This window comes from Myotis brandtii, unplaced genomic scaffold (genome assembly GCF_000412655.1).
Source record: "Myotis brandtii unplaced genomic scaffold, ASM41265v1 scaffold50, whole genome shotgun sequence".
NCBI classification, from domain to species: Eukaryota; Metazoa; Chordata; class Mammalia; order Chiroptera; family Vespertilionidae; genus Myotis; species Myotis brandtii.
In genome coordinates this window covers 1,484,499-1,504,312 of record NW_005369061.1, presented here as the reverse complement: position 1 = coordinate 1,504,312, position 19,814 = coordinate 1,484,499, and the positions used below count along the sequence as shown (strand labels likewise).

The 19,814-nt window shown below is 51.7% G+C and overlaps 3 protein-coding genes across 5 annotated transcripts in view; 1 reads left to right on the top strand and 2 right to left on the bottom strand.

Annotated features, from left to right (window-relative positions):
* The window catches only part of SUPT6H (SPT6 homolog, histone chaperone), a 33,875-nt gene extending 30,568 nt beyond the window's left edge, over window positions 1–3,307 (top strand). The window contains exons 33-37 of the mRNA XM_005876894.2: window positions 472–584; window positions 1,303–1,380; window positions 1,473–1,639; window positions 2,043–2,230; window positions 2,516–3,307. Of these exons, the coding sequence (XP_005876956.1) occupies window positions 472–584; window positions 1,303–1,380; window positions 1,473–1,639; window positions 2,043–2,230; window positions 2,516–2,702 (733 nt within the window). The 3' untranslated portion in view covers window positions 2,703–3,307. The remainder of the gene's footprint in view (window positions 1–471; window positions 585–1,302; window positions 1,381–1,472; window positions 1,640–2,042; window positions 2,231–2,515) is intronic.
* A 1,694-nt stretch (window positions 3,308–5,001) lies between these two features.
* On the bottom strand, window positions 5,002–13,435 carry PROCA1 (protein interacting with cyclin A1). Of its 3 annotated transcripts, none has more exons than XM_014548223.1 (5): window positions 13,092–13,435; window positions 8,907–8,993; window positions 6,578–6,740; window positions 6,133–6,291; window positions 5,002–6,047 (listed from the first exon to the last, which is right to left on the bottom strand). In XM_014548223.1, the coding sequence occupies exons 1-5, from the start codon at window positions 13,177–13,179 to the stop codon at window positions 5,390–5,392; spliced, it is 1,155 nt and encodes a 384-aa protein (XP_014403709.1). In that variant the 5' UTR covers window positions 13,180–13,435; the 3' UTR covers window positions 5,002–5,389. The 3 variants fall into 3 exon arrangements, with proteins under 3 accessions (XP_014403709.1, XP_005876954.1, XP_014403710.1); XM_005876892.2 differs by having other exon boundaries at window positions 6,578–6,725; XM_014548224.1 differs by lacking the exon at window positions 6,133–6,291.
* A 2,821-nt stretch (window positions 13,436–16,256) lies between these two features.
* On the bottom strand, window positions 16,257–19,810 carry RAB34 (RAB34, member RAS oncogene family; the record flags this gene model as incomplete). The annotated part of the gene is made up of 10 exons (XM_014548210.1): window positions 16,257–16,534; window positions 16,734–16,856; window positions 17,147–17,254; window positions 17,385–17,475; window positions 17,549–17,630; window positions 17,817–17,868; window positions 17,978–18,042; window positions 18,151–18,252; window positions 18,355–18,420; window positions 19,620–19,810. Coding segments are annotated over 9 exons (825 nt in total), but the record flags the coding sequence as incomplete, so codon positions are not given.
* Window positions 19,811–19,814: the final 4 nt, after the last annotated feature.

Here is a 19,814-nt window from a genome sequence, read left to right as displayed (position 1 = left end):
CAGTCATTTAGGTGATGAGTAGCAGAGACAAACTGGAACTAGAACTGGGTATGAACCCAGAGCCCATCCTCTTATCCACGCTCAGGTCTGTACAGTGTGGAATAAAGGCAGACTAACCACCTTCCAGAAGCACTTCCAGATTCCAGTTCATGGGGAATTGTGTTTTGCTCCCCTGGGAGACCTCTTCCAACCCTGACTGTCTGCGGCTTCAGTTTCACCCTCACCTGCAGGGTGCTGCCATCACATGGTGGCCAAGGATGGTGGCCCAGCCCCCGAAGTCTTCCTCTGGCAGCCTGTACTCTGCTCCGCACACCTCACCTCCCCAAAGTCAGGGTCAGAGACCGGCTCTTTCATCTCTTCTTTCCCCTAGCACCCAGTGTGACTACTTCACATGGTGGAGATCTGTTCTGGCCACGTTCTCACGGCTGGCCCCAAGTGGTATCTGATGCGTATTTCCTTCCAAAATCCCAGGATAGAGTATGTAACGGTGACTCCAGAAGGATTCCGGTACCGGGGCCAAATCTTCCCAACTGTGAATGGACTTTTCAGATGGTTTAAGGATCATTACCAGGATCCTGTACCGGGTGAGTTGTGCTCTCTGACTTCAGGGCTGTGGCTGGAGGGATACCTTGGCTCTGAATCACGGTATCACTAACTAGCCTTCTGTGGAAGGGGGTGAGGTACAGGCTGTCATTGCAGCTCTCTTCCTTCTACTCCAACCTCCTAGCACAGTGATGGCGAACCTTTTGAGCTCAGCGTGTCAGCATTTTGAAAAACCCTAACTTAACTCTGGTGCCGTGTCACATATAGAAATTTTTTGATGCACTAATCAGTTTGGCTCAGTGGATAGAGCGTCGGCCTGCGGACTGAAGGGTCCCAGGTTCGATTCCGGTCAAGGGCATGTACCTTGGTTGTGGGCACATCCCCAGGAGGGGGTGTGCAAGAGGCAGCTGATCGATGTTTCTCTCTCATCGATGTTTCTAACTCTCTATCCCTCTCCCTTCCTCTCTGTAAAAAATCAATAAAATATATTTTTTTAAAAAAGAACTTTTTTGATATTTGCAACCATAGTAAAACAAAGGTTTATATTTTTGATATTTATTTTATATATTTAAATGCCATTTAACAAAGAAAAGTCAACCATAAAAATGAGTTCGCGTGTCATAGGTTCGCCATCACTGTCCTAGCATCAGGAAGTTCCTCCATCCACTTTGCCTATGTCGCTTAATTTTTCTCAGTACCTCCTTCAGTTCCCTGAATTATGAAACCAGAAACATAACTGACTCTGCCTATTTCCTGTAGGAATCACTCCCAGTAGCAGCAGCAGGACCCGGACACCTGCTTCTATCAATGCTACTCCAGCTAACCTCAACCTTGCAGGTAAGGAGCTCCCGCCCAGGACTGTGACTCAGAGGGACAAAGCTAGGACTTTCACCTCTAATGTGCCCTCTTCCACCTCTTTGTGCTTACAGATCTGACACGGGCTGTGAATGCCTTGCCCCAGAACATGACCTCACAGATGTTCAGTGCCATTGCTGCTGTGACAGGCCAAGGACAGAACCCTAATGCCACCCCAGCCCAGTGGGCCTCCAGCCAGTATGGCTATGGTGGCAGTGGAGGGGGCAGTAGCGCTTACCACGTACGTGGCTTGGAGGGGAAGCTCTTTGTGGAGGGTGGGGAAAAATGAAAGGGAACAGTCATCCTTTACCAACCTGTGTCCATAGACTGGCTGCTGGCAGTGCCCACCTTTATGCACAGATGGGTCTTATCTACAACAGATGATCCTTTTCCTCAGGCCCATTTGAGGGGGAAAGGGAATAAGAGAAGGTCTGATCTTTCTGCAGAGTTCTTGGGATCTTTGGAACCCTCAAGCCACTAGAATCCTCAACTAGTCAGGACCAGAGGCCCTATTGTGCCTGGTCCCATTCCATTGGCCTCCCTATCTGCTCAGGAGAGGGTCAACTGGAAAGCTTTGCAGAAATTCATGGGAACCCTAAGTATGCCCCAAACCCATCCCCATTTAACTGTTCACTCTTCTCCAGGTGTTCCCAACGCCAGCCCAGCAGCCAGTGGCCACACCACTAATGACCCCCAGCTACTCCTACACAACCCCAAGCCAGCCCATCACCACACCACAGTACCACCAGCTACAGGCCAGCACCACCCCACAGTCTGCCCAGGCCCAGCCCCAGCCCTCCTCCAGCTCTCGGCAACGGCAGCAACAGCCAAAGTAAGTATATGGGTGGTGGCATGGAGCAGGTTATTAGTAAGGGCAGGTGCTGTCAAGAGGCCAAGGGGCTTAGCATAGGCAGGTGCTCTGGACCTTCTGAGAGCCATGACCCAGGTGATGTTCCCATGAGGACTGCATTCTGGGAGATAACAGAAGAGGGCAGTGTGGCAGTTGGCCACAGCTACTGACCATAGGTATGAAGTCGATTTCTGCAAGGGTGGATGTTCATCAATGATTGTTGAGCCTTCTAGTGTTCCAATCTGAAAGGCCCCTTCCCTCTTCCAGGTCCAACAGCCACGCAGCCATCGACTGGGGGAAGATGGCGGAGCAGTGGCTTCAGGAGAAGGAGGCTGAGCGGCGGAAACAGAAGCAGCGGCTGACACCTCGGCCGTCCCCCAGCCCTATGATTGAAAGCACCCCCATGTCTATTGCTGGCGATGCCACCCCGCTCTTGGACGAGATGGATCGGTAGGGGGCCTGCTCCCAGGACTCTGGTTACCTCTGAGGCTGGGAGATGCCTGCCTCCTTCCCTGCCCCTCCTTTTCTGTCCATAAAGTGGCGTGAAGTGACGTTCTCTTTGGTGGTCAGCCTGGGTAGGTGACAGGCTGGATGGCCTTTCGAACTTGAGCTCAGTGTACGCTAGGCGACAATTCTCCCATTCCCGGCCCTCACCGACCACCTCTCCTGGGACCAGGCTGGGAAGGGAGTGTGGCAGGGAGGAAGAAGAGGAAGATGAGAGTGGAACAGTTTTGTATTCTACTTCCCTACAAGCCATTTTGAGCTTCTGCCCTTACCTGACTCTGGGCTGGGACCGGGCAGCAAGCTCAGCACATGAGTCTCCCCCAGCTCCTGTGGGGAGACAGATGCTATTTATTCAGTTTGGGGCAGGAGGAAGAGGACGGGAAGTATTTCTGACCTTCATGCCAACAACTTGGTGGCTATCAAAGCGGGATTGTAGGGGACAAAGGGTTGCAGTGCTAACCTGCCCAGCCCCCTCCTGGCCACCCTCACCCACCTGCTGCCACCGCTGCTTCCTGCCTGTCATTTGAATAAACAGTGTTTCTACAGAGCACTTGACAAAGCCTCTCTCTCCCTCTCTGGTTCTTGAGGGGTGGCTTTCAAAGCAGTGTTTGGAGCTCTGAGGGCTTCCGACTCCTTCTTCCAGGCCATCAGAAAGGCAAGTTACTCCGAGAAGCAGGTGGCTTCTGCACCAGATTGCCTGATATCACATTCCTGTTCCACTTCCCAGTCCTATGACCTTGAGCGCACTCCTGTTATCTCTAAGTCTGCTTGTCTGTAAAGGAGATGGTGATACCTACCTCATCAGAGCATCTGTGAGGACAGATAGAAAGAATGTGTGAAGTGCTTGGCCCAATGCCTGGGACCTCATAAGGCCTCGGTAAATGTTAGCTGCTATTACTTCCACTCACACACAGCCACTGCCAGCCACTGTGCCTCCTACATATGGTCCCCAACTTAATAATGATTCCACTTAAGATTTCTTGACTTTACAGTCGTGCAAAAGCTATACACTTGCAGTAGAAACTGTACTTCACATTTTGAGTTTTGCTCTTTTCCCAGGCCAGTGATAGGCAGTAGGATACTCTCCTGATGCTGCCTGATGCTGGGCAGCGGCAGCAGTGAGCTGCAGCCCCCAGGCAGGCAAGCAGTCACCAGGGTAAACAACAGTGTTCATCGTGCTAGATTAAGCATGTCAAACTCGAGGCCCACGGGCCGCATGCCTCTTTATGTGGCCCGTGTTAGCCTTTGACTTTGACATGCTTGTACTAGATGCTTTTCCCAACTGTAGGCTGGTGTAAGTATTCTGAGCACGTTTAAAGTAGACTGGGCTAAGTTGTTCAGGTGTGTTAAGTGCATTTTCGATCTAACGATATTTCCAACTTACAGTGGGTTTATCTGGACGTAAACCCATCGTAAGTCGAGGAGCACCTGTGGACTTCTTGGGCACAGTTGAGAAAGGCCACCCTGAGCCCCTGCACATCTCTTCCCTTTTTGCCAGCTGGGCCTGAATGTCTGGCAGTACTTCTACACCAGTTAAGTGTGTCTGACCCAAGATGGGCCCACGCTTGCCTGCTACCCACAAACACTGGCCCTGGAAAAGGGAGCTGGGCTGTTGCAGGCTAGTTCCCAGGCCTTGGTCCTTTCCCCAGCCCCACAGCCTCTTTTATTCTGGATTCTGATCTCCCTGTGTTTCTTCCCAAAGGTTTTGTCTCATAGCTCTGTGAGTCAGGGCTGGGAAAGTGAGGCTTTCCTACTCCTTTTCCTCTGCTTGAGGCTCAGCAAAGAAGTAAAAAAAAAGCCACTGCTGCCCAAACTTGGTGAGCTCCCTTCTTTGCCTTTTTTTTTTTTTTTAAATGAGAGAGGGAGAGGGAAAAAGGGAGAAACATCAATCAGCTGCCTCCTGCACTACCCCACTGGGGATGAGCCTGCAACCTGGCATGTGCCCTGACGGGGAATCAAACTGGTGATCTCTCAGTGCATGGAATGACACTCAACCAATTGAGCTACACTGGCCAAGGCCCTTCCTTGCTTTTTCTTCATTTAAGATCTCTGGCTTTTGGCAAGAGTTGCGGGGAGAAGGGGAGGGGTTGGCCTTTAGTAGGGAACTCAGTTCAGTTCCCTTTAGCACAAAAGGTCTAGAGGGGCATTGTAGGAGCAGGTCCACAGAGCTGGTAAGATCATGTTCCCTTTGGTGCTACCAGCACCTTCTCCAGGGCCACTTAAAAGAGGGGAAGGGCAGGCACAGTGGCAGAGGTTAAAAGGTTCAGTTTATTAGGGGTATCGTTACAGATAATCCCGCCTGTCCCAGAGTGGACTTAACACAGACCAGCCTCCCCATAGATGGGAAGCCTCCTTCCCTCCTCACCCAGATGTGCTCTTCTGCCCTGGGCCTAGGATGTTACAGAGAAACAGGCTGTTACAGTGCCCCTCCCTGCCCTCCCACCTACCTTCCCATGGACTTCCTCTTGGCAGATGGACTGCCCTTTAGAAACCCCCACAGGCCCCTAGCCCCTTCGCTCCAGCTATGCCCAGAGCCCACCCCCGCCCCCCAGCAGCAGCCAAGTTAGAGGGAGAGAAGAGCAGCAGGGGGTTTGCGACAGGCTGGATGGCATTTATTCTTCACCTGGTCGCCCGGCCTCAACTGAGATTGGGGCTGGATACTGGGGGGGATTTCCTCTTGTTCATCTTCTTGATTGGAGAGGGTTTTGCTCCAAGTTTCTTGGCCTGGACCGTGTTCTTATCTCTCTTTCTGGGCGATGACTCTACAATATCCTCACTGGAGGGCTCCTCCTGCCTGGGGTCGTTGTAACTGTCCTCACTCTCCAGGTCTTCCCGGCTCTCTGGGCTGGATTCTGACAGCCTGAACAGCTCCCTTGGGCTTAATGATCTGCTCAAGTCTGGAGGTGAAGGTTCTGATTTAACTGGGCTTTTCTTTTTAGTCAACTTGCCCTTCTTGACTTTTTTCTTCATCTTTGCCTTCTCATCTGTATCCTCCTCATCTTTCTCTTTTTCCTTTTTCTTCTTGGCCTTCTTGATAACCTTGCTGCCCTGGGACTTCCCTATGGGACTCTCAGAGCGCCAGATGGTAATGGGAGCCGCCGAGTCTGTTGTGCCCATGATCGTGCCCATTTCTATGCCTTTGTCCTTGGGTGTGGTGGCGGTGGGCCCCACCTGGGTCGGGATGGGAGGCTTGCTTTCTTCCTCCTCTTCCTCTTCTTCATTTAGGTCATCTCTAAATTCGTGGTGGAGGGGATGGTGGATCACTGCCACAGAGACAGGCCTGAAGCTTTTGCACCTGGGAGGGAGGGAGGGAAAGAGAAGGTTGACAAAGAGTGGGGGCGATTGCCCTGCAGTGCCCCCGTCAGCCTGCCAGCACTCACCAGCCATACCAGTACCGCTCCACATACTCTTCCTCGGGGATGTGCTCAAAGCAAGGGGTCTGGACGATGTCGAAACAGGTTGGGCCCACATCTCGGGAACAGGTTGGGCCTGCATCTTGGGAGATGCTGCTATTTGTCTTCTCTGAGCAGTCCTTCACCCTGCCACACGGAACTCAGCCTGGCTCCCACACCTCCAGGACTCCCCAGGGGCCCAGAGCCAGGAGCCTGGAGGACAGTGGGCTTTCTGAGTAGTAACTGCAGCTCAGCCCAGGCTGCCAAAAGTCCTCCTCCCCATTGCTCTTGGAGCAGAGCCAAGTTTACAAAGCCGGGGTTGGGCTGGCAGTGCCTGGTCAAAGCTAAAGGAGGGGACCGCAGTGAAAGTTTGGACCTGGCTCTGCCCAGGAGTCTCCTGGGCTGTGGATCGCCCAAGGAGGAGGGTCCTTACCTAGAGTCACAGTCACAGTCACAGTCACAGTGGCTGAGAGAGTGCAGGTGCAGGTTGTAGTGATCACAGTCAGAGGTGAAGGGGTGGATGATATGCCCAGTGCACTGCTTGTGATTCCAGCAGCACCTGTCAGTGTCCTTGAATTCGCCTAAGGGGTCAGAGTCTGGGTCATACAGGGGTAGCGGTAGCAGCACATCTGTGGGTCTCTCCTTCCACAGCTCAGTCTATATGCTTCACCAAATTCACCTGCCCCCAACCTCCCCCCCCCCACACACACACCCGCAGGCAGCTGCTTCTACTTCATAGTAGTCATTCAGTCCAGTAGTAACTCCAGGTCTCACCAGTGGGCTTTCCCCAACCCACTGCATGGATCTGTCTGCCCCCTGCATGCTCCCAGGAAAATGTCTCACCAAGGCCCTCACCAAAGCCCCCTTGCTGTCCTGTGACACCTGCCTCTTCCCCTCCCCTGCCTTCCATGGAGCCTGCCTTCCTGGAGCCCTCCCTCCACTGGCTCCCACTGTCAGCTACCTCACTCCACAGGGTGCCTCATAGGGGACAGCCCTCTTGCCGTGGCAGACTGAGGAGTGCCACTTCAGAGTCCCCAGTGATTAGAGCCAGCAACACAGCATCCCCAGCTCCTATGCCTGCCCTGCACAGGCCCAGGAGGCCTTCATCCCACCCCTCAAAGCCTCTCACGCCATGCCGGCCCCAAGGACCGCCACAGCATGGTGGCTCATGCCTGGACAGGAGCTAAGGTCTATCCTACCACATGTCATGCCCCTTTGCTTCTCCTGACTCTGGGCCTGCCTTTTTCCTCTTCTCTCCTCCAGGCTCCTCCTCTCTCCAGGCACTCTTCTCACATCTCTCCCCTTTCCCATGCTCACCCTGGATTCTTTCCCTGCTCTTGAACCATCAAATTCCCACTCCCCCTCCATTCTCTCTCCCCAGTCCTTGGAGCCCACAGACTTGAACAACCCACTCCCAACCTGAGTCCTTCTACCCCTTGTAGGCAGCACACATACCATGTCCACTTTGCCAGGGAACGGGGGAGATGCTGCTGGGGTAAGAATTGGGATTAAGGGGAAGCCCTGGAGAAAGGTTCCCACCTCTTTTACTCAACGGAATGCAAGTCCTGGACACACACTGGAGTCTCCCAGCCTCTACCCGCACTGCCTCATCTCCGACCCTGCCTAAGACTCCAGTCTACCAATGGGTCCCCCCTCCGGCCACTCTCCAAAAGGTAAGCCCATGAAATGCCTCCATGTGCCCAGGGCCTCACACATCAAGGCAGAGAGGACAAAGCACCTTCCTGCAGGTCTCCCCTGGACTCTGACCACCCACCTTGGGAGGGAGAAGTGGATGAACACCAATGACTTCCATAGCAGTCTGGCATGGGGTGCCATGGCTGGCTAACTCCCCGCCAAACAGGCCAGGAGGATTGCACCTTTATCCAGCCCCTACAAGGTGTGGAACTGGGGCAAGATCTCATAAAACCCCAGCTGGGGCTGTGTTAGTCCAAGTGGCCTTAAATACTTGAGAGATGAGTAGACGGTAGCGTGCTCTGAGCCTTGCCCCACATTCCTCCCTTCCCTTCCCTCTACCAGGCTGCGAGGGTCCCAGGTCCCCCATATACGCTTGACCCATTTGGTGGCCTCCCTGTCTGCTTCCTCTCCTCATGTCCTTTCTTCATAAGGATGTGAGCAGGACTTGGGAATAGCACCACACCCTCAGCTTGCTTCAGCACTGCTGGACTAGGGCAAAGGGCAGCACAGTGGCAAGTGTTCTTGAAGTCAGGCCTGAGTCCAAGTGTTGGCTCTGTCACAAGGGGGGTTACTAAGGACCAGTCACTTTGCTTTTCTAAGTCTTCATTTTTCTGCCCACAAAATGGGGATGATGGCACCCTGGCCAGGTAGCTCAGTTGGTTAGAGCATCATCCTGATATACCAAGATCTGCACAAGGTTTCGGGTTCAATCCCATCAGCAACCAATGAGTATATAGATAAGTGGAACAGCAAATCAATGTTTCTCCTTCCCTCCCTCTCTAAAATCAATAAATTAATTTTTAAAATAGGGATGGTGGTAACCTATTATACAGGGTTGTTGTGAGGACTCAGTTCAAAGATATTTGTGCACCATAAAGTGTTATACAAAGGGGTGATTGTGGTCTCCAGAAAGGGGCCCTCTCTGGCATGAGTAGGGGGTGGAGTGGGGGTGGGGCTGGTAACCCCTTCAGGAACAAACACTCCCCTCCCTTCTGCCCACCACCAGGTGTCAGCTTTCCCACGTTAGGGGTGGTGGGGCCTCTGGAGCCAGATTCCCCTGGACCCACCTTCAGAAGAGAAGATAGATGCATCAGTGCTAGACGCCACACCAGCCAGCAGATGTCCTCTTTCCCAGCTGGGTAACCTGTTTACATCTGAGAGAGAACAGAGTGGCCACAGACAGCATCCCCTCCCCATGCCATTCATTCGTCAAACATTTTCTGAGATGCCACAGGTGTCCAGCACCAGCTGCATCCAAGATGCAGATTTACAAAAACAGTCCCTGCTTTCAAGGGGCTGGGAGAGGGTTTGAGAAGAGAAACGCAGGGGCAGTATGTGGAACAGTTCCTAACTGTGGTGTGATGCAGACACTGACAGTGAGGGAAATGGTGGGAAGGAGGACTGTGGAAGCAGAGAACAAGGGCACCTACTGAGACAGTGAAGGTGTAGGGCAAGCATGTCAAACTCATGTGGCCTGCGGGCTGCGAGTTTGACATGCTTGGTGTAGGGTGAGATTAGGAAAATCTTGAAAGAAGCTTAACAGGAACTGAATCTGGAGAAACAATAGGAGTGAGCCAATCTAGACAAGGAAGGAGTTTCAGGAATTGTCATAGGGTGGGTGGAGCTGGGTCAGAAGTTGTCCACCAGCAGAACTCCAACTGGGACAGCAGCTGCATCAACAACCACAGGGCAGAGCCTGCACTTCCCTACTTCCCACAATTAGTTTGTCCTTTGGGGCATCAGGAGCTGAGTTCTGCTTAAGAAAGGAAGCTGGGCCCAGCCAGTGTGGTGGCTCAGTGGTGGAGCATCAACCTATGAACCAGGAGGTCACAGTTCTATTCCTGGTCAGGGCATATGTCCAGGTTGTGGGTTTGACTCCCAGGGTGGGGGCGTGCAGGAGACAGCCAATCAATGATTCTCTCTCATCATTGCTGTTTCTTTCTCCCTCTCCCTCTCCCTTCCTCTCTGAAATCAATAAAAAATATATTTTTAGAAAAGGAAGCTGATTTCTTGGGGACTTCAACTGAGCCTTCAGTGGCACTTGGTCATCTTTTTACAGTTCCCTGGTCAGCTCCTTCTGCTTTCCACAGCACTTCCCTGGAAACTCCTTTCCTGCTGCTGTTCCTCCCAGCAGATCATTTCACCAGCCTTATCTGTGGCTGCTCCCACCCTCATCAACTCTCCTCCAACCTGGGGAAGCTTCCCTTCTTCCTCCTGCCCAAAGCACCTGAACTCTAGGTCCCAGCCAGAATTTTGATCTTCTCCTTATTTAATGGTTTGTTTCCCCCCTATAGTCTCTGAACAACTTTAAACAAAGCACTCTATGAACCCTGTTTCTCCCTCTAGCACTACGTATCCCACTCCTCCTCCTTTCCAATCCAAGTTTATTTACTCATTTAACAGACATATTGGATAGCTTCACTAGACACCAGAGGAGGCACAGACCCTACCTTCAGCGAGCTCAGAATCTTCACCTCTGTCTCCATTCCAGCCACCTACACATGGCAGCCACCCCGGCCTCTCTATCACATTAGCCCAGGCAAAGGCTGTCAACAATTTCCCAATAGCCAAACCCAGTGGCCTTCTTTTCGTCTTATCTCACTTGACCCTCTTAACCAATGAATCTCTTTTTTCTGCATGCTCTAGTCCAGTGATGGCGAACCTTTTGAGCTCGGCGTGTCAGCATTTTGTAAAACCCTAACTTAACTCTGGTGCCGTGTCACATATAGAAATTTTTTGATATTTGCAACCATAGTAAAAAAAGACATATTTTTAATATTTATTTTATGTATTTAAATGCCATTTAACAAAGAAAAATCAACCAAAAAAATGAGTTCGCATGTCACCTCTGACACGCGTGTCACAGGTTCGCCATCACTGTCTTAGACCAATATGTCCCACATGAACCTACCATCTTCTTCCTAAACTCCATGAACCACCCCCTTTTGTATCTTCCATTTCAGAGAGCAATAGACACCACAGCTAGAAATCTAGGAGTCACCCTTTCCCTCACTTCTATACCAACTTGATGACCAAGTCTTGTCATGCCTATCTGCTCCCACATCTACCTCTGTCTTGGTTCACACCCTCATTATCTCTCACCAAGACAACTGCAGTAGCCTCCTGCCCGGCCTCCCCACCTCCTGTCTCACTACCCTCATCCAGTCCTCACAATGCAGCAACGTGAGTTTTCTAGGTGCCAACTGGTCTGCCATGTTCCTCTTCTTTAATAGCATTCTACTGCCTTCAAGATGATGTCCTTATCATGTCCCCACCCCAGGACCAGGGCCCTGGTTCCTTTCTCAACCACCAGCTCCTCCCACTCATCCATTCCCTTCTCCATTCCTTCTCTCCTGACTCCCACTACCCAAAATGCCTGCTCATTTTGGAAAGAACAATGCTATCAAAGTAGAATTGGTCACATGTCTTATTCCCCTTTACCCTGCAAGGGTACCTCATGCATATATGGCAACTTGAGAACAAGAGCCGTATTTCATCTGTTTCTGCTTCTATAGGTCCTGGGACATAGAATGTACTCAGGAAGCCCTAGCTGGGTAGCTCAGTTGATTAGAGCATTGTCCTGATAGGCCAAAATTGCGGGTTCAATCCCTGGTCAGGGCACATACAAGAGTCAACCAATGAATGCATAAATAAGTGGAACAACAAATCAATGTTTTTCCTATCAATATTTATCTCTTGCTCCCTCCCTCTTCCTCTAAAATAAAATCAATAAGCGTATTCTTGAGGATTTAGAGAAAAAGAAAATACTCAGTAAATATTGGTTGATTGAAAAAAATACATGAGCCCAGCTGGTGTGGCTCAGTGGGTGAGCATGAACCTATGAACCAAAAGGTCATTCCCCTTTAGAGCACATATATGGGCTGAGAACTCAATCCCCAGTAGGGGGTGTGCAAGAGGCAGCTATTCAATTATTCTCTCTCATCATTAATGTTTCTATCTCTCCCTCTCCCTTCCTCTGAAATAAAATTTTTTTTAATTACTATTGTATTCAATGTTTTTTTTTTAAAGGTCTATATGCAGGTTCCACTAACTTCATCTAAGCCAGTGGTTCTCAACCTTGGCTGAACATTAGAATCACCTGGGAATCTTTTTAAAATCCTGATTTCTGGGCTTCATCTTCTGGAAATTCTGTTTCTTTGTTATGGGGTGGGTCCACAACATTAGTAACAAACAGAATTTCCAGAGGATGAGGCCCAGAAATTAGGATTTTAAAAAGATTCCCAGGTGATTCTAACGTGCAGCCAAGGTTGAGAACCACTGCTCTAAGCCCTGACAATCATAAGTGTTTGCCAAGGGGTGGGATTTAGTAACTCCTCAAATCTGAGGAAGGCAATCTGCTCTCTCGTTTCACAGGCAGAACGAGGGAGCTCCCGCCGAAGCAGCAGTCCAGAGCTCCTGCAGCAGAAGTGACTGAGGTTAGACATGGGGTTGGGAGGGGGGGGCTTCATAATGAATGAGGAAGGTAATGGCTTAAAAGAAAGAGGGAGGTGTGTGGCCTCTTTCTCCATAGGACATTAATCAGGGCGCAGGGACCTAACTCAAAACTCACAGGTGATGTTCATTTGTACAGAAGCCTCTCAAAACTCACAGGTGATGCTCATTTGTACAAAATCCTCCCAGTCCTGCGGGCGAGGAGCTCCCCCCGCCCTGGCAGCACAGGCGGTGGGATTCCAGGTTGGACACTGGAGTAGATGAATGAGGGAGGTAGGGAGGGAAGGCGAGAGGGAGAAAGAAAGGGGAGGAAATAACAAGGAAGGGAAGGAGGGAAGAGGAGGGAGCAAGGCACGCACAGTGTGCACGCGTCTCCTAGGAAAGCCCCCGGCCCCGCCCACGTCTGTAGGCGATTGTGACGTCACGCTCGGAGCCACCAGATTCCTTGCCCTCAGAGTCAACAGAACCGTCCGCCCAAGCCCCGGCGACAGGGTGGATGCTGAACCATGGGCTCCAGCCAGGCCCCGCACTAATTGGGCTACTGTCCGGGCCCTGGGCTGCTGAACAGCGAAGGCTCCTGGCCCTACTAACAGGAGTGACAGCTCCCGCTCCAGCCGGACCCGGAGGTCATTCCCAGGCCCTCGGGACTCCAGTCCTCCATCATTGGTCCGCGGCTCGCCGTGAGCCCGCCCCCAGGCTCTAGCCCCGCCCCAGCCGGCCCTTAGCCCCGCCTCCTTTGTCAGGCTCACTAGGTCCTCGGGCCAGCCCTCCCCTGATCTGCTGCCCCGCCCTCGCCTTACCACTGCTGCTATCATCCCAGGTGTTGGCATTGTCCTCAGTCTCTTTCTCAGTCCACCTTTCAATGGTCATTGTCGTCCTCACCCACATCGCTCTCGGCCCAGTTCTTCCTCTCTACCAGACTCTGAACCTCAGCTGGGCCGAGCCAACCGTGAACCCCAATGTCAGCTTCGCCCCCTTGGAGCCCTCAGCTCTGCCTCATGCTGGTCCCACCCCTCCACCCACCTTTCCGGCCCCGTTCTAAGCTGCGATGTCTTCTCAGCCCAAGTCTAAGCTTCAGCCACGCTCTTCATCCGGGGCACCCCAGCACCTGCAGGGCTCTTCCCCCTTTGTTCCACTTTAACCTTAGTACCTCACCTTTAGTCTCAGGCCCAAACCTTAGCTAGGCCGCTCAGGCCCATCCTAGTTCCTCTCCAGATCTACCCCCAGCTCTTAACTCTTTCCTGCCCCCACCCAGACTTTAGCCCCGCCCCTAGCCCCGCCCCGTCCATTCTCTCGACTTACACTTCGCACGGCTCCTGGCCCCTCCCAGTCCCTTCCGAACCTCGCCGCGGCCCTTGGCCCCGCCCCCAACCTGCACGTGACCCTCTCCCCGCGGCCTGGGTAGGGACAGCTTCCCACCTCACCCCCCCATCCCGGCTCTCCTGGGGTTCCTCCTGGCCTGGCGGGAGGCCAGGATCACTCGCTCTCTCCGCCAGCAGAGTCCTCGGATGAGGACTGGATGTCCGATCCCACCCCAAGGTGGCGCCCACCGCCAGAGCTTCTTACCAGCATTCCCTTCCGGCCCCATGAGGCACCCCGACCCAGAGAAATACTGCCCAATAAAGATCTTAACAAAAGGCAGGGCCTTGGTCAGTTCCCCCCCCCCCCAAATTATCATAATAGTTAAGGGCTTTGAGCTCTTCCTATGTGTTGGTGCTTTATCTTATTTCAGTCACGCAACCTGTGTCTCCATAGGCTTGCCCAGTGCTGGGAGCAGGATCCACTGTATTCATTGTAACCTACTGCACACATCCCTCCACCATACACCCCTCCCACCCTAAGGATAGCATGCACATTGCGCATGCTTGTATCACACATATAGCACACATAACAAAATCTACTCACCACACACAGACTGATACAATATGCACACACCCCTCGCAGAGGCTACCCAGAATACAGAACCATACCCCTGCTCCCCACATTTTACTCAGCACAAACACTCCACAACAGTATTGTGGTGCAGACTACACACACACACACACACACACACACACACACAGAGTAACAAGCTCTGTGCAAGGAAAGGGTTGATAAGTGCAGTCCTATGAGGGCGCAAAGATAAACAAAAAACAATTCCAGGAGAATGTGAAAGAATGTTAGAGCCCTATAACCGGCATTCCACACATCACGCCCCTCAATTTTTCTTGGCATCAGGCTCCAAAGTGAGGTTATGCCTCAAAGGATGGAAAGGAATGGATGGTATTTAAACTTTGTTTTCTCCAGAGAAACCAAGGGCCCCTCCTGCTGCTGCTCTTCATGATGCCAACCTTCACTTTCCTCCAGACCCAGCAACATGACTGGATCGGACCACCGCCCAGAACCTCCAGTTCTAGGGACAGACGGGGATGGGGAAATCAGGGCAAAAGGGGTGTGTGCAAAAAAAGTCCCTCCCAGAACAGAGCTGGGGAAGAATGAAAGCAGGCATAGAACGGACAGAGCACTTGCTGACTGGGGGCCAGGATCTGTATTCTCATCTTGACCCTCCATGGTTTCCCAGGATGGCACCAGGCCACACGTGTCCCTCCATTGTTGGTCCAGATGTCTGAGATGCTTCCAACTGATGTATAGCTCTGGGTCAGATGTCAACAATGAGCCTGGTTCTTGGTCACTCTTCCTGTATACTTACGATAGCTGAGGTTTTTGAGCTCTTACTATGTATTTGGTAGTGTCTTATCTTATTTCACCCAAGAAACCTCATCAGTATTATTAGCCTCATTTTATAGATGAAGAAATTCAGGCACAGAGGATAAGTGATCTGCCTGAGTGCCCTAAGAGGACACAAGAGGAGGCAAGTGAGGATTCAAGTGCAGGTCATGCATGTATGTCTCTTTTGTTTTGAAGAGGGAAAAATACACATCTTATTTTTTATTCAGTTTAGTTCTTTAGTCATGTCTTAAGATGTAAAAAGGTACCACTCATAATTTTATGTTTATACCCCTAATATAGTTAGGTATTAGATAACATATCTTCTGAATAATAGCCAAGGCCCTACCTCCCTGGGCCTTATGGTCAATCCAAAAAGTATCAAAATCTCAATCACTTCTCACTGTGTTCCCCTCAGAGAAGCATTTTTTAAAGGGAAGGTGGGCCCTAGCCAGTTTGGTTCAGTGGATAGAGCGTCAGTCTGTGAACTGACAGGTCCCGGGTTTGATTCCGGCCAAAGGCACATGCCTGGGTTGCGGGCTCTATCCCCAGTAGGAGGCGTGCAGGAGGCAGCAGATCAATGATTCTTTCTCATCATTGATGTTTCTCTCTCTCCCTCTCCCTTCCTCTCTGAATCCAATAAAAAAAATATAAAAAATAATAATAAAGGGAAGGCCGGGCCCTAGCTAGTTTTGCTCAGTGGTTAGAGTGTCAGCCCTCAGATTGAGGGGTCCTGGGTTCGATTCCAGTCAAGGGCATGTACCTCAGTTGAAGGCTCCATCCTCCACCCTGGTGGGAGCGTGTGGGGGAGGCAACCAATTGATGTGTTTCTCTCACATTGATGTTTCTCGCTTTGTTTTCCCCCCTCCCACTTTATCTAAAAATCAATGGAGAAATATCCTCGGGTGAGGATTAACAAAATAAATAAAAGGGAAGCCAGGAAGAGGCAAAAGAAGAGAGAAGGAAGGAAAGAATATTATCCAGTGGTGGAAATTTGGGTATAAGCACCAAGTAGGAGGACACATTTTGGGGGAAAGGACTAAAGGAAAGGGCTCTCAAAGCCAACAATTCAGATCTCACCCAGTGAGAGTGCAGCCCTGCCCCCCCAAACATGGTCCTTGAGCTCCCAGCCTGCCTGAGGCTTGCCCAGGGGCCAGAGATGTCCAGCATCCCAGCAGGAGGCTCCAGTCCCAAGATCACCATACAGCCCTGCCCGTTCCGTTTCCCTCATCCCCAACAAAGGACTTCAACCCCCAGGCTGCTAATAACAGAGATTTTAATGCATAAGGCACAGTGTGAGGCTCGGATCATTTAGCATCCTCATACCCCAAAGGCCCAGCATGTTGAGCAAAAGCGGTAGGGACCACTTCCCCACCACTGGGCACCCTGGGGAGTCCCTGGATCGAGGGGGCATCCAGTCTTTGGTAAGGTGCCCAGGGACAGGAAGTGACTAGCATGGTCCCAACTACCCCTCTGGGGGTACTGCCACCAACCAGCAGCTCTTTGGTTTGGAATAACAGTCAGTGCAGATGTCCAGGGAGAGAGTTCCGGGCAAGTCAAAGTGGCACAGTGCCCCAGGGCTGGGCAGTCCCTCACAAGCAACATGTGGGCTTCTTCTTGTTGGCAGTTAGGTAGAGGTTGTTGTCATCACTGTTGATGCCTGAAGATAAGTGGGAAATAAGTGACGCAGGGATTGGAGCTGGAATTGTCATAGGGTGGGTGGAGCAGAGCCAGAGGGAGAGAGTTCCGGGCAAGTCAAAGTGGCACAGTGCCCCAGGGCTGGGCAGTCCCTCACAAGCAACATGTGGGCTTCTTCTTGTTGGCAGTTAGGTAGAGGTTGTTGTCATCACTGTTGATGCCTGAAGAAGAGTGGGAAATAAGTGACGCAGGGATTGGAGGCTCCCCATGCTTTCTGTGGGTGGAGCAGAGCCAGGTTTACAAAGCCGGGGTTGGGCTGGCAGTGCCTGGTCAAAGCTAAAGGAGGGGACCGCAGTGAAAGTTTGGACCTGGCTCTGCCCAGGAGTCTCCTGGGCTGTGGATCGCCCAAGGAGGAGGGTCCTTACCTAGAGTCACAGTCACAGTCACAGTGACTGTTTTACTATGGAGGCTCCCCATGCTTTCTGCCACCCTCATCCAGGTGGGAACTCACGGACAACATCCCCGATGCGCCGGGCCCCTGATTTCTCCAGCTCAGCCAGCACGTTGGCCTCGAAGGTCAGTGCCGCCACACGGAAAAAGAATTCCCGGACATTCTCACCTGACACAAGGAACAGGTGGGTGCTCAGGGGCAGTTCCAGCCTGGGTTCCCTGGGCACAGCTGGAGTTGTAGGAGCGAGAGGCAAGGTAGGCAGGAATGCCACGCAGAAGGCCTGACGCCCCTTACTCACCAGTGAGAGACGAGACTGCCCAGTACTCCGCCTTCATCTCTTGGGCCACCTTGAGTGCGTCTCGCTCCATTAGCACATACTGAGCAGGAGTCTGAGGGAAAGTCAGAGTCAGATGCGGAGGGTTCCCTCACCAAGTTGGGAAGGTCCCCCACGGGCACACTCACACTCAGGTCCTTCTTGGAACCCACAAGGAAGAGAAGCACGCTGGAAGGGTCGTTCTCCTTGAGTGCATCAGCTAGCCACTGCCTGCCACAGATGGTGGACAGCAAGAGATGAGGTGGGCAGGCTCCTGCCACTGACACTCATATGCTCAATTATCCTCTGCTCCTCGATGTGTTCCTTCCTTCCCTACCATGCCCCTGACCACCCCTCTTTTCTTCTCTCGGAACCCTCTCTTCCCAGAGCCCCACATATGTCAGCACCCCCACATACTTGGTATGTTCCAGGGTAGCCACATCATTCAGGTTGAAGACAATGATGATGGCTGCGAGAGTGGCAGAAACAGTCCCAGGTTGGTAAGGAGACGCTACTGGCTCATTTCCACAGCCCTCGGTTAGAAGCAGCCTCCTCCCCCACTTCACCCAGCCCCTTACCTTGAGCTCCTCGGTAGTAGGTTGATGCAATGCATTTGAATCTCTCCTGTCCAGCGGTATCCCAGCTAGGAGGGAGGAGGGGTGACACAGAGGTATGGGGACAGGGGCGTAGGAGGGGTGTAAGCGCCAGAGGAAGAAACGGCTGGAAGAGGTAGAGAGGAAGAAGCACTCACAGCTGCAGACTGAAGGGGATGCCCAACACCTCAAATCGTTCCATCTCAAAGTCCACTCCAATGGTGGCCTTGTAGTTCTTATCGAAGGTGTCTTTGCAGAACCTGAGGGGGCACCAGAGGCTCTGGCCCTTAGCCCAGCCCCTCTGGCTAGGCCTGGCCCTACCCTGCCCAGCCCAACCCCGTTCAGCTCCAGCACCCTCTTACCTATTAATGAGACAAGTCTTCCCCACCGACAGGTCCCCCACCACAATGACCTTGGAGATCTTAAATCTGCTGGACACAAGAGGAGGCAAGAGGAGTGGGCACTAGTTCTTTCACTCTAGGGAGTCCCAATGCAACCTAAGAGGTCTACAAAGGTAGTCGCACCCAGACTGCAGTTGCCAGTAGACACCAGGCCTCCTAGGCAGCTTTCTGGACAGAGGTACCCGCTAGGAGTGTTTTGTGCTTTAGTATCAAAAAGACATAAATTTGAATCCCAGCTCTCACACTTACTAGCTGTGTGACTTAGGACAAATTACTTGGTCTCTCTCTGTCTCAGTTTCAACATTTAAGTGGAGATTCAGAATATATTTTTTTTGGGTAGTGAACACATGGTGCAATACACAGATCTTGTAACATTGAAACCCACACCTAAAACCTATATGTCCCTGTTGACTCATATCACCCCAATAACTTTAATAAAATAAAAAAAGAATATCTTTTATTGGGTTGTTGTGAAGGTTAAAATGAGATAAATGTTCTATATTCTGAAACATACCCCCCCCACACACACACCACACATATAGATTTTAATACCTCTGAAATCAGGGTACATCTTTAAAAGTGATGGTGTTTAAGGGGGGGGAAAAGAAGGAGACATATGTAATATGAGATAAATGTTCTATATTCTGAAACATACCCCCCCCCCCACACACACACATATAAATTTTAATACCTCTGAAATCAGGGTCCATCTTTAAAAGTGATGGTGTTTAAGGGGGGGGGAAAGAAGGAGACATATGTAATATTCTTTGTAATACTTTAAGCAATAAAAAAAAAAGTGATGGTGTTTTCCATTTAATAAAAGTAACTTAAAAAAAAAAGATGCGTGACTGAAAGAAGATGAAGTACCCAACACACTTCCTGGCACACAGTAGCTGCTACATTCATAGTGGCAACTGTTATTAGTATTCCCTTAGGTATAGGCACAGCCCCCCCCCCCCCCCCCGACCCTGGGGCTCAAAGGGGTGGTATGTGGAAGTTGAGCCGAGGACCACCCCCGTCTCTGTGTCAGGAATTGAACTGCCACCTTTCTGGCCACCCCAGTCTCATGGGAAGCACCACAACCTCGCTGGAAACGAAGGGGTAGATGCGAGGACATCAAAAGAGGGAATAACCATCTAGCTGGTAGAGGGTGCCATGGAGCCCCCTTGCTTTGACTACAAAGTTTCCTGGGACTTCCTGTCTTTAAGTTGGGGTCTCCAACTCACCCCACGGTGCCGGTCCGGTGCTCCTGGCAGGCGCAGGTGACCCGGGGGTGGAAGTCTCTGCGCACGTGCAAGGCGGCCTCCTTCCTCAGGTACTGCCAGGGGTGGAGCAGGAGACTCACCCATCCTGGCCCTCGTCCCACAGCCAAGCAGCCCGGGGCTGGGGGTGGGGAGGGGACCACCCAGAAGCAGCAGCCG

Bases quoted from the DNA above. Each gene is read 5' to 3' on its own strand.
- PROCA1 (XM_014548223.1), bottom strand. From the start codon at position 13,179: ATGTGGGTGAGGACGACAATGACCATTGAAAGGTGGACTGAGAAAGAG. The intron at 8,994-13,091 runs GTAAGGCGAGGG...GTTCTCTCTCAG, and splicing joins CTGGGATGATAGCAGCAGTG to ATGTAAACAGGTTACCCAGC. The intron at 6,292-6,577 runs GTAAGGACCCTC...TCCGTGTGGCAG, and splicing joins GACTGTGACTGTGACTCTAG to GGTGAAGGACTGCTCAGAGA.